The sequence below is a fragment of the Stegostoma tigrinum genome, chromosome 4 (genome assembly GCF_030684315.1).
Source record: "Stegostoma tigrinum isolate sSteTig4 chromosome 4, sSteTig4.hap1, whole genome shotgun sequence".
Lineage (NCBI taxonomy): Eukaryota > Metazoa > Chordata > Chondrichthyes > Orectolobiformes > Stegostomatidae > Stegostoma > Stegostoma tigrinum.
The window spans coordinates 75798003-75816953 of NC_081357.1; the positions used below are offsets into that span (position 1 = coordinate 75798003).

The 18951-nt window shown below is 39.9% G+C and overlaps 1 protein-coding gene across 17 annotated transcripts in view; it reads left to right on the forward strand.

Moving 5' to 3' along the window:
• supt3h (SPT3 homolog, SAGA and STAGA complex component) overlaps positions 1 to 18951 on the forward strand; it is a 637811-nt gene that overhangs the window by 447947 nt on the left and 170913 nt on the right. For 16 of the 17 annotated variants that reach the window (XM_059645430.1, XM_059645434.1, XM_048530947.2 and 13 more), the window contains one exon: positions 6624 to 6708. In XM_059645430.1, coding sequence (XP_059501413.1) covers positions 6624 to 6708 — 85 coding nt within the window. Of the gene's footprint in view, positions 1 to 2385; positions 2405 to 6623; positions 6709 to 18951 lie in introns of those variants that run through there. The other variant, XM_059645433.1, reaches the window with a different exon arrangement.

Here is an 18951-nt window from a genome sequence, read left to right on the forward strand (position 1 = left end):
CTTGAGGATTCCTTTACTTTAACCAAGAGACTGAAAGTTTGAAGATTAATTTGTCAAAGCAAATGTGGCATCTGTTTAAATCTCTGACAGCTAATACCTGTATTTATTAGTATGTATGTTTAGTATGTTATTGACTGAAGTACCTTTTATCATAGATTTTTTTTGGATTGTTAGATTGTTTAGAAACACAAATGAAAGATGTTAGCATTTCAGTTAGAAGTCCGACCAAATAATTTTTGAGAGTGAAGAGAATTTATTTAAAATATGTAATAATTTGAAAACCAAATAAGCAAACTTGGGGTTTTTTCATGGAAATTTATTTTTAATTAAATATTGTAAGTCAGCAAGCTTGTTAACAGTGCATTCAGAAGTTTTCTTCTCTACTGCTAAGTCAATATCCCTAGTAATGATACTTGGCATAACTACTTGTTCTTATAAAACTTGCACATTATAGTGAATAGTGGTATGGCAGATGCTAATTTTTTTAATGCGTTTCCTTGTTTTATGGGTATTGTAGCACAATATCATATAATTTAGTGATGTGAAAAGAATAAAAGCTTCTCTGACCATTCAGTATTTTTAAAATAGATCAACATTTTTAACATTAGATTTTGCAGGGTTATAGTACATTTAGTTGTAAAATCCCCAGCTTCTGATGAACCACATGTTGCAAAACTGAGCTGAATTTCTAACATTAATGTTGCCATATCTGCACTTGTAAACAAAGTTCATGTATCACTGAGGAGTAGAAATGTTCAAATTTGGATGCTGTTTACCTTGTGAAGTCATGAAGGTTTGAGTAATGCTCCAGTATTTTGTCTTACCATATTGTGTTGGGCTAAAAACATTTGGTTTTACTAAGACTGATGAGCCTAAATCACCATGTATTCTGACAAAATACAGACTGATAAGCCTTTTATCTCTATTCAGGCACAACAGACAATAGGGCCGTGTACAGTAGTTTCTTAAAATGAAAAGAAGGGCGTGTTTCAGCCCCTGCCTGAAATACGGTGAAGGATCTGGGTGTCCAGTTGCATGAATCACAAAAAGTTGGTGTGGAGTTTCAGCAGGTGAGCGGGAAGACAGGTGGAATGTTAGAGATAATTGCAAGAGGAATTATGTATCAGAAGAGGGGAATATTGCTAAAGCATGGCAAGGTCCTAGATAGACTGCCTCTGGAATACTATGCACAGTTTTGGTTTCCTTGTTCAAGAAAGGATAGAATTGCATTAGAAGCTGTTGTGAGAGTTTGACTAATTCGTGGGACGAATGTGTTATGCAAAGTGGCCTGTGAAACATGACAGAAGAGGTTCTTTTGAGGAAAGTTTGTTCAGGTTGAGCCTCTACCTATTAGATTTTAAAAAAGCTAGAAGCTAAATGTTTCCCTTTTACGGAAATGTGTAGAGTAAGACGACAGTGTTTAAAAATAAGAGATCTCTCATTTAACACTGAAATGAGGAGAATCTTTTCTTCGAGAGTCATTACACTGTGGAATTCCCTTCCTCAGAGAGCAGTGGAGGCTGGGTCATTGAATATATTCATTACAAATGTTTGGAGCAATCGATAGTTATAGGCGGCTGCAACCTGATTTTGTTGAATGGAGGAGTAGGCACGGTGGCCTGAATGACCTACTTCTGCTGTTAGTTCATGTGATCTTGAGTTCTTGCACATGGATGCGGTTACGGTTGATAGGTTGATCAAATTGTATTTATCTTCCAAAATCCCTTTACAGAGGTGTGACACTTCACTTTAGGAAGAATGAGTGGGTTAAATCTAGGACTACACTGTGAATGGTGCTATAATAGTTTGATCTGACTAGATTATTGCTCAGTTTTTTCTGAAGATGCGCAAATTTGTCTGTGGAGCTACCTGTAGGTTCAAATGTGGGCTCGTTGCTGATCCTGGAGTCCTTTGGCCAGTTCACTGAATTTGTGTGCATCTCACCAAACAATGAACTAATTTGACTGATCTTGAGGCAACATAGCTATTCTACCTGCTGCAGTTAATCATGTTATAAGGAGGTTGATCGGAAATCACCAGCATTCTGCTTTCCTGGGAACTGTGTGGCTGCATTAGGGTAAGCTGGGTTCAAGCTCTTCATGAAATTTAATTAAAGATACACTGTAATTCCTCTGTGGTAGTTATAACATCATATATGGTTGGCTCACCGATCCGGCTCGTTGTTTCGTTGACATTTCGTTATCCTTGCTTGGTGACATCATCAGTGCAGCCTGCGCTGAAATGCTGTTGTGATGAAGGAAAACCGGAAGTGAGGTGATCCAGCTGAACGGACTCCAGAGTTTAAATAACAAGTGGGAAAACACAACAACACTTCATTGGAGGCTGCACTGATGATGTTATCGAACATCGTAACGACACGTCTGCAGAACAACGAACCAGCTTGGTGAGCCAACAAACCTACAACATCCACAATCTGAGCTACAAATCTACTCTAAAATCTTAGTTACAACATCATCAGAACAGATGTGAGCCAGATTAGTGTGTAACTGTAGAGATGTTGAAAGATGAAAGGGATAATGATGTGAGACTTAGAATAAGTGATTAATGCATGAATGCACTGCCTGGGCAAAAGAAAAGCTAGGAGTTTAGGTGCTAACACATTAGCATAGATAAAGGATTAGCTGACTAACATGAAGAAGCAAGAAAGGTTAAATGGGTCATTTTTGGGTTGGCAAGCTCCAGAGTGCCATAGGGTCAGTGCATTTTTGATGTAGGGTTGAAGGTAGGAGAGTAGGTTATAAGGAGAACAACAGAAATCTACAAAGGGATCTTGAAAGGTTAAGTGGATGGGCAAAGAAATTGGCAAATGGAGCATAGTACAGGAAAACGTGAACTTGGCCATGTGAGCAGGAAGAATAGAAAATTAGAATTCTGGTTCAATGAATTGTGCAAGAGAATGTTTTAGAGCAGCAGCAGTCATACATAAAAGTGAGATATCAAGGTGTAGAACTGGATGAACACGGCAGGCCAAGCAGCTTCAGAGGAGCAGGAAAGTTTGGCGTTTCGGGTCGAGACCCTTCTTCTCAACCCGAAACATCAAACTTGCTTGCTTCTCTGATGCTGCTTGGCCGGCTATGTTCATCCAGCTTTACACCTTGTTATCTCAGATTCTCCAGCCTCTGCAGTTCCTACTATCTCTCATATGTAAAAGTGAGATGTGTCAACCTGGTGGGGCCAAAACACAGAACTACTTACACCAGGTAGCAGAAGCAGCGTGCAGTAGACAACCGAGAAATCCCATGACCAGCTAATCAGATAAGTTTTGTGGTCTGCCACATCCAGCTGTGAATGGTAATTCACAATTAAAGAATTATCAAGAGGAAATTCCACAAGTGGCCTCATTCTCATTTTTTGGGAGAGCCTGGTACTTGAGAGGAAAGATCAAGGCTGGAGCAATTATCTACAGCTAGCAGTGATGATTAGATGATTAATCATGGTATCCTCCTGAAGTCCCCATGAACTCTTCAATCAATTTGATTCGTTCCATGTGATATAGAAAAATAACTCAAGGCCCTTGATACTATGAAGGCTTTGGGCCCTGACAATATTCAAGCAATAATATTGTGGATCTGTGCTCCAGAACTAACACTGCTGCTAGCCGGTCTGTTTCTCTGCAGCTACAATGCTGGCATCAAGACAACAATGTGGAAACTTGACCAGATATGTCCTGTCTACTAAAAGCAGGACAAATCCAACCAGCTAATTGCCGCATATCAGCCAAGTCTTGATTGTCAGCAGAGTGATGTATGGAACCATTGATAGTGACATTTGTTAACAATTCAAAAGGAATAACTTGCTCACTGATGTTTACTTTGTTTTGGCCAGCGCCAGTCCATTCCTGATCTTATGGTCTTGATGAAGCCTGTTCACCATCTACAAGGCAAAAGTCGGGAGTGTGACAGATTACAGTTCATTTGTCTGGATGGATGCAGCTCTGTCAACACCAAGACAAAAAGACATACTTGATTAGGATCTTATCCACCATGTTCACATTAATTTCCTTTACCACTGATTCAGTAATAACCACAGAAACTCTTGAAAGCTTCCTTGTCAGGATCTTCGAAACCCCAACCTGTATTGCATTGGGCAAGGGCAGCACATACTTGGAAGCACCATCAAATGCAAGTTCTCCTCCAAACAATGCGTCATCCTGACTTGAACTCGACTAGCATTCCTTTATAGTCAGTGTGTCAAAATTCTGGAACTCCCTTCCTAACAGGTTGTGGGGTTCCAAAGATTGTAGTAGTACAGAGAAACTAGGAGCAGGAATAGGCAATTTGCTCCAACATTCAATATGATGGCTGATCTTTTAACTCAAAGCCATTTTTCTTATACCTCTTGATGCCTTTGTTTTCTAAAGTATCAGGAAGGCAGGCCACCACCCCCATCACCAGTGGATCCACAGGACAAGACTTGACAGGCTGGGTATAAAGAGGATCTTTCCTCCGCCATCCTCCATGTTAACTCTGCTTTCTCTCCACAGATGCTACCAAAACATACTCAGTTTCATCTGTAATTTCAGTTTTGTTTCGATCTTCCATTTAAGATGGGCATGTTGAAATCTGTGATCTGAGAGTTGTGTTATATCTCATGGTCAGTATGTTTGTATGTTGTGAAGAGACATGCTCATAATACCCTGCATGCACCTATATTGAAATGTAGTAGCTGAATATTAGTTCAAACACTTATGTGACTGAGGATTGAAATGTTTTTACATAATAGTTGCAATAAATATTCATTGGTTTCTTCAGTATGATTAAATCCATACCCACTTTCTTTCGTTAAGGAAAGTAACATAAACATTGCTGCACGTTGCTGGAGACAAGCTCAACTCCACTGAGAGGGTTGTTTGTCTGTGAAAATCTCTTCCTCAGAACAGTGAATGCAGATTTGTGCATTCTTGATTGACCAGAAGACCAAAGGTTATAAGGCATGGACAAAAAAGTAGAGTTGAGGCCATAATCAGATCACCCACGATCCTATCAAATCGAGGAACAGGCCTGAGGAGCTGACTGGCCCAGTCTTGCTCTGAATATTGTATATTTTAGCGATCCATTACTTTATTTTGCAAGAGGCTGTAATGAAGTTGAAGAGAAACAAATGCAGATTGGGACTAAGATAACAAAGTGTGGAACTGGATGAACACAGCAGGCCAAGCAGCATCTCAGGAGCACAAAAGCTGACGTATCAGGCCTAGACCCTTCATCAGAGTGATGAAGGGTCTAGGCCCGAAACGTCAGCTTTTGTGCTCCTGAGATGCTGCTTGGCCTGCTGTGTTCATCCAGCTTCACACTTTGTTATCCTGGATTCTCCAGCATCTACAGTTCCCATTATCACAGATTGGGACTAAGCTGCTTTATTTGTTGTATGATCCTGTTCTAATAGTTTTGAGATTGTAGAAACAAAATATTTCCTCAGGCTGTCAATTATGTAAGAATGAAAGCGAATGAAAATAATAGAACAAGCTACAGGTTAGAAATGGAATCATCAGTATTGAGTTGTTTTTCACAGTGTAATGCAAAAGTAAACAGGTATTGGGTAAAAATGGCAAGAGAACGCTAGGTTGAATTCTGTAAATCTTCAGCTTCAGTCTGATGTTTCCAGTGACTAAAATAATAATTGATGTAAAGGAAGTGGCTGTGGCTTATTAACATGTTGGGTTCCTTCCTCTTTCTCAGATGACACAGAGCTTGCTGTGTGTGTGTGAAACAGCTTAGCAGACAGCAGAAGGGAAAATTGAGAAAAGTTGCAGTAAGATCGAAACCTGTCATGAACCAAGTGAGGATGAACACAGCACGATGGAATTGCGCCATCAACTGTTCTGCTTTAGAGTCGTTTTGGATGGCATAGTGCTATACCTGACTTTCATATTCATCAAAAAAATTTGAAACATTGTCTCATCAGTGAGCTAATACAGTGCAAAATACACATTTTTCAGGTACTGGTTCTACTGCAGGTGTACCAGCCACATGAAGCTAATTTGGATATCATCCAGGATTGTTGACTGGGTGAATCATTTATATCCTGTGGGCCCTTTAATCAAATTCGAGTCTATTTCATGGTTGCCCAACTCATTTTAATAAGATGGTGGGATGATAATTTGGTAATAAATTATTATCTATTAGCTCTAACCAGCAACACTTAAATTAATTCAAATCCAAATCACAGTTGTCAGTTTGCTATTAGGAACATCTATTTTTTGAGTAGCAGGCCAACATTCCATTCCATTTCCAGAGAAGGAACTACCAAATGCATATGTCCACCAGCAATTGAGAAAATAATGATTTTGGTTATTTCATGGTTGTATGGTAGAAGTTGGGTTGATCTCATAGTGGAACTATGTAAATTGAACAGCACTTAATTCAAAATTATAATTTGAATATTTCCTAGATAGACAAATTTATTTATGCACCAATCTCCTATGCTACTATCGCATAATTAATTAATTTGCAAACAACACAATATTTGGTCTTAGCAGTGTGTTATGTAATGATTTTTATTTTTATGCATGTATTTATGGATATCTTTTCTTGCAAACAATACATTCAGTTGTTTCTAAGACTTCATGAAATTTTAACCCCCCTCTGTTCTTTGCTTTGCAGGTATGGTTTTGGTGATGCTCGCCGACCTCTGATGGAAACGGCAATTTTGGTTGAAGATATAGTGCACTCTCAATTGATTAACATGGTAAGATTTACTAAAACACAAAATATTGAGACTTGTGTTCTTAGATTAATATTCATTTGAAAAATGAAGTGTGCCCTTTGGGCATGCTCAGTGTTGTGATGATCTTGGTCCCCTTATTTTGATATTTTGACAGAAGAAATGGGGGCACAAAGTGAGAACAACTTGGTGGAAGCCATATGCAGAATTTTCAGAGCATCTTTGATAACATGCTATCCAAGAGACACATGACAGGTCAAGAAGTATGGAATTAAGTGATAGATAGCAATATGGATTGAAAGATAGCCATGACAGAAAATACAGTGTAAGAATTAAGCGACCTTTCTCAAGACAGTGCAAAGTGGTGCCTCATGAACATCTGTTAAGGGCCCCACATTGTTTATCATACAGACAGTGTCCAGGTTAGAAGTGGGTTCCGTTCTTGAGTATGTTCATAAGTCAATTTGTACACTGATCAGAGCACAATATAATGATATAGTATAGCCATTTGTAAGTATGAGAAAATGTTTGTATGTCATATCTTGAAAATTAACATAGAATCTTGTTTATAATTGAATGTTTGCAAGTTGAACTGTATACATAACTTGGGAATATGATGATGAAATTTGTCAATTATGTCAAATCAGAATATAATTAATAACTGGAGCATTTAAGAGCGATAAGAAATTATTAAAGGATTGAAAAGAAAGTTTATCGATTTATTTTGACCTTCTTTATACTTAATTTAAAAAGTTATTTTTAGTATGCAGTGATCAATAGTTATGTGTAATTGGATGTGTTACTGTTTTCTGTGAAAATCCATCAGTGACAGCATTTGATGATCTATTCATGTGCGCTGTAGTTTCTCTTCCATGCACTGAATTTTAGTGTTTGTATATATTGGTGGGTTTTGTGTATGAGTTTGACTCATTTTAGAGCACTTCCAGAAAGCTGCAGATTCAAACTCCATACGAGGACTGCTTCTTGAAGGAGTGCTTCATTGTTAAAGGTACCGTCTTTCAGGTGGTTGTAAAAAAAGAATTCACTGGCACAACTTAAAGAAAGTAGCTGGTGATCTCATTATTCTAGCCAACATCCGTACTTCAGCCAGTGCAATAACGCCAGCTTAACTGGTTTTATCTAATAGCAGATTGTAGAACATTGCTACAAAAATGTTCAGACATCATCTATAACACCGGTCGTTGCATGCCATAAAGTAATTTGAAGTAATTAATCTGCAGTGTGATGCTTTGCAACCTTCTGGCGATATGAAATTTATTGTATAACTGTGAGCCATTTCCTTATTTTGTTAAAATGATCTTCAAATATATTTAATTTTGAAGCCAAAAGTTCTTGATTTAGTTTAATAACTGAGCTATTGGACTTATTTTGATAAACTAATGACATTTTCCAGAGTGTCATATTTGCCAGGACCACTGGACAGTGCAACAAGTTGGCCTCTCAGCAACATATAAATTAAAATACCTGGCACAGGATTATGTTTTATTTTAAAATCTTACAACAGTATTTTATTCAATTTGATTACATTTTATATAATCGCTATGTTATCAGTACAAAATTTGAATATGTTAATCTAGAAATGACATAAGCATTAAACTTCCTACATCCACTTGAAGTGGGAGACCAGGTTAAATATTATTCAGTTTGAAAGTATATTTCCTCAACCTACAACCCATTGCTGGTGCCAGTCAGTATCTCTTTATAATTATCTTAAGCAACATTTTTGATTATATCATGACACACCCCCATTCCATGTGAAACTTGAATATATACCACCTGACCCATGCACCATAATAGCTCCTTTGTGCCTCTTTATATGCACTCAACTCGTTATGAATTGAGTGTCAACCCCCCAACCCCCACCTATATCAATTTAAATATTTTTAATCAACCTTTTAAGGCATAATGCTGCATGCCACTGGATCAGATGAGATTTTCTGTGGCAAGTACGTGTGCTTCTGGAGCAAGTACTCCATATTGGTGAGGGTGTAAGCGTATATAGGCAATGAATGCTGGGAGTCATTGTATTTTAAACACTGTCAGATGAACACGTGTTCCTGGCAGGAAGGATTTACCACTAGGACTGTCTAATGCAACCATCAACTATTTTCACATTGGTTGCGACTTCATTTCAGCTGGCAGCTAGTACGTTTAACAATGTTTTAAAAAGCTCTGAATGTTTTGAAGGTGCTACATCTGCAGGGAATAATGTGCCAGATGTCAAAAGAATTGGTTTTGATTTCAAAGATTTAACGTGAATCAATTGCCTGTAAGTAGTAGTGAGTATTCACCTGAATAATGACTGTGGGAAAGAGCAGAGATTGGAAAGTATAGGGCGAGCTACTAGAAAAGAAAGAGAGAGGAAAGAAGTGGTCTCCCTATGAACCTTTCTGTGAACGAGACTGCAGCCCCAACTTCAGTAAGGAATAGTGTTCAATCTTATGAACTTCAAAAATAATTTTAGTAGGATCTGTGTCTGGCTACAGCCACAACTGCAACCCGAGCAGGATGAGGAATTCATTGCTAGTGCTTGTCAATTTGATGGTGCCATGAATGTTTCTATGTTGGGTTTCCTGCAAACTGGATTTGAAAACATTTGCAACATCCGCGCCCCCCCCCCCCTTACTCGCTCCCTGCACTCATGCTCTTTCTCACACACGCGCATGCTCTCTTGCAACCTTGCTCCTTGTTTCTCTGCTTCTCAATCCCCTACTTATCACATTGCCTCATTACTCTATCGTTCGAATGTCCTCCCTGTCTTTCCCACTGTTTCCTCTCCCTCATGTCTCCGTGCACTTCCCTGCTGCAACCCCTACAATAATACTTTCTGACCTTTCTAGTGCAATTACTATGTTTTCCCTTGTTTGAAAATAATGGAACGGTAGGTCCACTCATGTTCACGTCACAAACTTTCAACACTATCTCAATGGAGTGAAACAACAGAAGACACAATTTAAATTGTGTCTTTCTTCTAAAGAAATCTGCATTTTTATTAATTTAAAGAACATGTATCACTTCCTGTCATTCACTGCATGGTGGACGTAGCGTATGATGCCTTTGTAGTCACTATATTGTATCAAGTTGCCTTATTGAACCTAGTTACTGAATGTTTGCTTCCACCCTTCTACTTTTTAGATATCAACCAATGTTCATTATTTTTGCCTTTGATCTCTTTGTGCGGGGAAATACTGTCACAGACCACAGTTTCTTTACTGTAACATCTTAGATTACTGGTGACTGGGTTTTATGTCTCAATATCTACAACCAATTCATTTATGAAGTTTTGAATCCTGGTTAGAGATTTTCCTGAATCATTTGTTTCTCTCTTTCTATTCCACTTCATACAGGGTTCCTTTCTTTGCCTCTATTCATCATCTTGCCATTGCTTAATGTTTGTTTTCCATTTTGATGCTGCTTTTATATCTTATTGTTTTGTTTAATGGCAGTTTGGCTTAGCCATGCAACACAGAAAATAGAATTATTCAGGCTGACGTCTGATGTCAAGTTGAGTTTTTATCTCATTTTCTTCAGCCATCAAAATAGTTAGTACAAACCCGTGGCATGTTAAGGTACGAGTCAGTGAGATGAAGAGCTAAGAGCTTGTAAAATGCCCTCAGTGGATGGACTAGAAATTACTTTATCCATTTGAGCGGATATTTCTCGTTATTGAGGTAATTTGAGGCCAATGGAATTACACGTTCCAGTCAAGGAAATTTCATTTACAGTATATGTAGAAGTATAGTACATAGAACATTTAGAACATAGAACATTACAGCACAGTACAGGCCCTTCGGCCCTCGATGTTGTGCCGACCTGTCATACCAATCTGAAGCCCATCTAACCTACACTATTCCATGTATGTCCATATGCTTGTCCAATGATGACTTAAATGTACTTAAAGTTGACGAATCTACTACCATTGCAGGCAAAGCATTCATTCCCTTACTACTCTCTGAGTAAAGAAACTACATCTGACATCTGTCCTATATCTTTCACCCTTCAATTTAAAGCTATGCCCCCTCGTGCTCACTGTCACCATCCTAGGAAAAAGCCTCTCCCTATCCACCCTATCTAACCCTCTGATTATTTTATATGTCTCAATTAAGTCACCTCTCAACCTTCTTCTCTGTAATGAAAACAGCCTCAAGTCCCTCAGCCTTTCCTCGTACGACCTTCCCTCCATACCAGGCAACATCCTAGTAAATCTCCTCTGCACCCTTTCCAAAGCTTCCACATCCTTCTTATAATGCGGTGACCAGAACTGTACGCAATACTCCAAGTGCAGCCACACCAGAGTTTTGTACAGCTGCAGCATAATCTCTTGGTTCCGGAACTCGAACCCTCTATTAATAAAAGCTAAAACACTGTATGCCTTCTTAACAGCCCTGTCAACCTAGGTGGCAACTTTCAAGAATCTGTGTACATGGACGCCGAGATCTCTCTGCTCATCGACACTACCAAGAATCTTACCATTAGCCCTGTACTTTACCTTCCGGTTACTCCTACCAAAGTGCATCACCTCACACTTGTCTGCATTAAACTCCATCTGCCACCTCTCAGCCCAGCTCTGCAGTTTATCTATGTCTGTCTGCAATCTACAGCATCCTTCGTCACTATCCACAACTCCACCGACCTTAGTGTCGACAGCAAATTTACTAACCCATCCTTCTACGCCCTCATCCAGGTCATTTATAAAAATGACAAACAGCAGTGGACCCAACACCGACCCTTGCGGTACACCACTAGTAACTGGTCTCCAGGATGAACATTTCCCATCAACTACCACCCTTGGTCTTCTTTCGGCAAGCCAATTTCTGATCCAAACTGCTATATCTCCCACAATCCCATTCCTCTGCATTTTGTACAATGGCCTACTGTGGGGAACCTTATCGAACGGTCTTGCTGAAATCCATATACACCACATCAACCGGTTTACTCTCCTCTACCTTTTTGGTCAAAGAACTCAATAACGTTTGCGAGGCACGACCTTCCCTTCACAAAACCGTGCTGACTATCCCTAATCAATTTATTCTTTTCTAGATGATTATAAATCCTATCCCTTATAACCTTTTCCAACACTTTACCAACAACTGAGGTAAGGCTCACTGGTCTATAATTACCAGGGTTGTCTCTACTCCCCTTCTTGAACAGGGGAACCACATTTGCTATCCTCCAGTCGTCTGGTACTATTCCTGTAGACAATGACGAGTTAAAGATCAATGCCAAAGGCTCGGTAATCTCCTCCCTGGCTTCCCAGAGGATCCTAGGATAAATCCCATCCGGCTCAGGGGACTTATCTATCTTCACCCTCTGTAGGATTTCTAATACCTCTTCCTTGTGAATCTCAATCCCACCTAGTCTAGTAGCCTGCATCTCAGTATTCTCCTTGACAACATTGTCATTTTCTAGAGTGAATACTGTTGAAAAATATTCATTTAGCGCTTCCCCTATCTCCTCTGACTTCACACACAACTTCCCACTACTATCCTTGATTGGGCCTAATCTTACTTTCGTCATTCTTTTATTCCTTAAGTACCTATAGAAAGCCTTAGGGTTTACCCTGATCCTATCTGCCAACAACTTCTCATGTCGCCTCTTCGCTCTTCTGAGCTCTCTCTTTAGGTCTTTCCTGGCTACCTCGTAGCCCTCAAGTGCCCTTACTGAGCCTTCACATCTCATCATAACATAAGCCGCCTTCTTCCTCTTGACCAGAGATTCCACTTCCTTCGTAAACCACGGCTCCTGCGCTCTACAGCTTCCTCCCTGCCTGACAGGTACATACTTATCTAGGACACACAGGAGCTTTTCCTTGAATAAGTTCCACATTTCTAATGTGCCCATCCCCTGCAGTTTCCTTCCCCATCCAATGCTCCCTAAATCTTGCCTAATCTCATCATAATTGCCTTTCCCCTAGGTATAACTCTTGCCCAGTGGTATACACCTATCCCTTTCCATCACTAAAGTAAACATAACAGAATTGTGATCACTATCACCAAAGTGCTCACCTACTTCTAAATCTAACACCTGGCCGGACTCATTACCCAGTATCAAATCTAATGTGGCTTTGCCCCTTGTTGGCCTATCTACATACTGTGTCAGGAAGCCCTCCTGCACGCACTGGACAAAAACTGACCCATCTATAGTATTCGAACTATAGTGTTCCCAGTCAATATTTGGAAAGTTGAAGTCCCCCATGTCAACTACCCTGTCTCTCTCACTCCTTTCAAGAATCATCTTTGCTATCCTTTCCTCTACATCTCTGGAAATATATGGAGGCCTATAGAAAACCCCCAACAGGGTGACCTCCTTTCCTGTTTCTAACCTCAGCCCATACTACCTCAGTTGACGAGTCCCCAAACATCCTTTCTGCAACTGTAATACTGTCCTTGACCAACAATGCCACACCTCCGCCCCTTTTACCATCTTCTCTGTTCTTACTGAAACATCTAAATCCCGGAACCTGCAATAACCATTCCTGTCCCTGCTATGTCCATGTCACCGAAATGGCCACAACATCGAAGTCCCAGGTACTAACCCATGCTGCAAGTTCACCCACCTTATTCGGGACGCTCCTGGCATTGAAGTAGACGCACTTCAAACCAACTTCTTGCTTGCCGGTGCCATCTTGCGTCCCTGAAACTTGATTTCGGACCACCCTACTCTCAACCTTTTCTATGGTTGAACTACAATTTTGGTTCCCGGCCCCCTGCTGAATTAGTTTAAACCCACCCGAATAGCCTTAGCAAATTTCCCCCCCAAGATATCAATACCCCTCTGGTTCAGGTGAAGACCATCTTGCTTGTAGAGGTCCCACCTACCCCAGAAAGAGCCCCAATTATCCAAGAATCCAAAACCCTCCCTCCTGCACCATCCCTGTAGCCACGTGTTCAACTCCTCTCTCTCCCTGTTCCTCGCCTCACTAGCACGTGGTACGGGCAACAAACCAGAGACAACAACTCTGTTCGTCCTAGCTCTCAGCTTCCATCCTAGCTCTCTGAATTTCTGCCTTAAATCCTCATCTCTCTTCCTACCTATGTTGTTGGTGCCAATGTGGACCACGACTTGGGGCTGCTCCCCCTCCCCCTTAAGGATCCCAAAAACTCGATCAGAGACATCACGCACCCTGGCACCTGGGAGGCAACACACCAACCGTGAGTCTGTCTGGTCCCCACAGAACCTCCCATCTGTCCCCCTAACTATGGAGTCCCCAATGACTACTGCTCTGCTCCTCTTCCTCTTATTTGTCTGTCTTAACTGTCATTACATTGCTGTATGGAGTTCCAGGTTAGAATTCACTTTTTAATTATATAAATGATGCGCCATGCTAAAATTTACATTTGAATATAAAAGACAGGATTATCTAATATAACAAGATTGATAACACATTTTGTTTCACAATAATAAAAACTAGGCTTTGATAAAATGATCAAAGTACTTTTAAAAAAATTCTTTCTCACTTGTAGCGATAGCATCCTAAGAGAGGACAATAGGCTTATGCACCACAGAATCAGAGCCATAGCCTCCACAGTAAAATCCTGCAATCCAAGCTATCTGTGATAATATTGAGCATGACAGCAACATTCCAATCCTACATGACAGTAAGCTGGATTTGAATGATAACCAACATAGATCTCTCATCTTCAGTTTGAGCTGGCATTGCTGTGCTCCGGACATTGAGTAACTTTGTCATATCCTGAAATAGGATTTGAGCCATTGGCCATCTGACTCAGGATGATAGCTGAGTCCATAATTGGACTTTGTGTAGTCCGCTGCCACTTTTAAATTAGAAGGGATAAGTTACAATTTCTGCATGATGCTCTGCGCCATATTGAAGCTGGATTTCTCCATTCTCCTTGACCTTATGAAAGGCTGTGCAGCCGAAATGCCAATGCACCAAGTATTTACCTCTGCATGCCCATCAGCCTTTCCACACTGTAGGGATTCTATTCTATAACTCCTTTTCAAACAACCTGCATCATTAGGCCTTTCCAACCAAATGCATCTGCAACCTTCTCTCAAGCTGAAGTATTTTCCTAGGACCTTGCTGTGACTTGTGTGTCACCAGGAACTTAACACTGTCTTAGGTGCAAGCAGTACCATTAGCAGAGTTACTGATTGAAAGTTTCTGTTTAATTTGTTGCTTCCACTTGGCCTTCACCTTTGTGTGCCACTGGCTAGGCTCTATTTCTGGTAATCTGAAATTGTAAATTCACAAATTAGGGGTCACAGAAAGCAAGAGGTGGATGGTCACACCATCTGCAGTTTGTATTTCATACCAGTATGCAGGATGGGTGTGGAGATTTTGAGAAGATGCAAAAGATAGAAGCATAAAATTGAAGGTTACCCAGGCATTTAAAAAGCATCTGAATGGGTATATGAACATGAACGGTTAAGAGGGATATGGGCCGAATGCTGACAAATGGGACTAGATCAGTTTAGGATATCTAATTGACGCGATGAGTTGGACCAAAAGGTCTGTTTCTGTGCTATATAACTCTATGACTCTAGACATTGCTCCAGAAACTGCTGCAGAAAGTAGTCACTTGCCACAAAATATCATAGAAACAAACAGTACAGAACAGACCCTTCAATCCATCGAGTTTGCAATGCCAAAGCTTCTGTCAAATCTGCAAAAATCCCACTTTTCGGCACTTGACCTATAACCTTTAATGTTAGGACATTTCAAGTGATCATCTACATCCTATTTAAAACTGTGAGGTATCCCACTTCATGTACCCTCCCAGATAGTGCATTTCAGATACTTATTGCCCAATGGGTCAAAATATCCTTCCTCAAATCCCCTCTAAACCATCTGTGTTTCACCTTAAAATTATGCCCTCTTGTATTGATCCTTCAACTAAAGAAAAATAGGAGGATTTTGGGTGTACTTACGATAACAAATAAACTTGAAACGATAAAGAAAAGATTTCACAATTTCCTGATCTTTTCTCCCAAAGTTATTTTGTGTAAAGTTAAAAAGGACTGAACATAATCTAGTACGCAGTATGTCATGGTTGTTCCAGATTTTATGCAGAATTAGATTTCAGTGTGTCTGTGATATCCCCATGCGGAGCCAGTGTATTAAACTACCATTTGCTGTAACCATCCTCCTGTCACTGTCTGATATGATTGAGTTTCTGTCGTTATCAAAATGAGAGCTATCCGTTTTTGATAATAAGATGATTTTCTGCTTTTGTATTTTGTGGATGCATTAGATTAATAGATTAATATTTATTTAAGTTTTCTTTCACTCTGCATGTAGTGACAGGCATTCTGTGTTGTGCCAGTAAGATGTTTCTTTCCGTTCCCTTTAACAGCTGCCCTTGTAAGTGGCCTGCAACTTTTGTAGATTTATGAGCAGTTTGTGTAATTAACTCATGCTGTCTAGGAACTTTGTTGTGACTGCTCCAAATTAATTCACAAGGAAAGATGTAAACAACCTTCTCCAAACAGGAAAACCTAAGCAAAGAATAACGTAAATACAAGTGACGTGGACGTTCCAGCTAGAAGAGCTCAAATGAATAAACTTCCAGAAGTAAATAGTATTTATTCCTGAGAGATATGGACAAAGATTTGTGAGGTACTCTTAGTACTTAGATACTCTCAAGCTACCATTGATTAAAAACAGGCTCATATATCATGTGTTTTCAAAAGTGGGGTTAAAGCGTACACGATTGGATCTATTTTTTTTCAAACTGTTTAAAATAACAGAATTGACTGTCAGGAGTAATGTTCGGATTGTCTATACAGCAATAACTTTGAAATCAAACGTGTTCAATAAACACTCTACTCCAAGGGAGTTTCACAAATTTCATCTCTTTGGTGGAGGTCTGTTGGAGAGACTATGAATGTGCTTTCATAGATGTTCCAACCTCCCTCCACTTCCAACCATCTTAGATAATGATACAAACTACATCAGAATCAACAAAAGAATTGCAGCTTCTTCAGCCTTTTGTTTGGTGGATGTGCTTATCAGAGTCTAGGAATTGATTACATGGTGATGCAAGGTTGGTAAAGTTGTCAAAGTTGACAGCAAGAAGCATCATATACACTTTCATGTGGTTAAAGGTTAACCTGTGTATACAGTTTCTGTAGTTGGGCCCTTCTTTGGATCCTTCCACTTTCTTATTTAGTACAGTGAAAAATAAATTACATTGATTACCTTGAAATTGGAGATGAATTTCTTACTATAACCACCGTGCTGCATAGTAGTCCTTTTTGCTAAGGGTGTATGTTTCTTAAAAATGCATATATTTTGTGTCACTTCAAATGCTTCTAAGTTTTTGCACTGAAGGTGTAATAGTTATACCATTCATACTTCAGGCATGCTTCTTCCAAGATTATGCCTATCTACCATTTTGTCAAACTAAAATCAGTTACTTTTTAAAACATCCACTTCAAGGCAGAAGACTCATTTGAAACTGTGCCTAATGAAGTGTGCGTTTGTGCCAGAGCTAAAGGGAAAAAAAAGTTAACCAGTAATTCTTCTTAGATGAATTTAGTGGTCAAACCAATTCATAAAATGCAGAATTAACTGTTTACCTCAATGAGTTCTAAAGATGATGCAAACAAGAAATAACTCATTATTTGGATTGAAGACAATATACCATTGGGTTTATAAGTTTATTAAAATAACAATACCTCTGAGCACGTGGGCATACTTAAAACCAAATGCACGAGTCAGAGTTAACAAATCAAAATAGATTTTGATTACAAATTCCAGACAAGAGAGGGAAGCAGCACTGAACATTTCATTGATGTAGTGGAGAAACAGTTGTGGGTGGGGCTGGAATTGGAATCGGCTGGAGACATTTCCTCAACCAAAGATTCCCCAGCACCATAATTAACAGGGCCGTCTGATGTATCTCCCCTCACTTCAGCCCTCATCCTCTCTCTGCCCACCCAGAACAGTGATAGGGACCCCCTCACCTTCCATCCCACCAGCATCCACATCCACATCCATAGGATCATTAGCTGCCATTTCTGCCACCTCTGGCATGATGCCACCAGTAGACAAATATTCCCTTGTCAGCCTTCCTCAGCGACTGTTTACTCGAGGACACCCTGACTAACTCCTCCTTTACTCCCAACACACTCCCTACAGCAAAGGCAGTTTCCCCTGCAATTGCAGAAGGTGTAATACCTGGCCATTTACTTCCTCTCTCCTCACCACCCAAGGCCCCAAACACACTTTCCAAGTGAAGCAGCATGTTGCCTGCACTTCACTCAATCTACTCTCCTGTTCTGGCTGCTCACTATGTGGTCTCCTGTACATTGAGGAAACGAAGCACTTAATGGGTGACTGCTTCACAAAACACTTACATTCTTTCCTCAGAAAAGACCCTAAGCTTCCTTTTGTCAGCCACTTCAACACACCACCATGTTTCCTGGCCTACATCTCTGCTACAGTGTTCCAGTGAAGTTCAGTGCAAGCTGGAAGAACAACAGCTCATTTCCCACTTGGAAACTCAGCAGCCTGCCATACTTAATATCAAGTTTGACAATTTTAGGGTTTGAAGCACCTCCCCCCCCATGTCCTTATACCAACCCCCAATTACCAGGCCTTGTTATCACATGGGCTGCTACTGTACACCACCTACTACTAATCATCAGTTACTAATAGTCCCCATTAGCAGCTGTCCTTTCCCAGGACAGACCCTTATCCACTCCTTTTATCTATCCATCTGTTTTTCTGTCTCTTTGGGCTTTATCTCCACCAATTGTCCACTTTCCCATCTCTTCCCACCCCATCTTCCACATAAATACCAACCTTTTCCTAGCTATCATCAGTTCTGAAGAAGGATCACTGGACCCAGAACGTTAACTCCGATTTCTCTCCACAGATGTGCCAGACTTGCTGAGTTTTTACAACAATTTCTGTGTTTGTTTCTGATTTCCACAGCCACAGTTCTTTCAGTTTTTATTTTCACCCTGTGGTTATATGTTTTAGAATCTTTCAAATTACTAAAACATGTTACAACCAAATGAGGAGGGGAATTGGCTTCCTCCTTTAATGTCCTCTCAGTTGGTCGTTATAAATGTTTGTATAATGTTTTTGCATGTTGCTATCATACTTCAGTTAAAACATAGTTCACTAGAAAATGAAGAAGCCAATTACCAATGTTTTCTGCAGTGAAAGAATAATTTTATTGTCTGTAACCTCAAGAAAATATTATGAAAATGTGACATCAGACAAAGATGTTACGTTTATAAGGGAGTCTGATCCCAACAGAAAACAATAGAAGG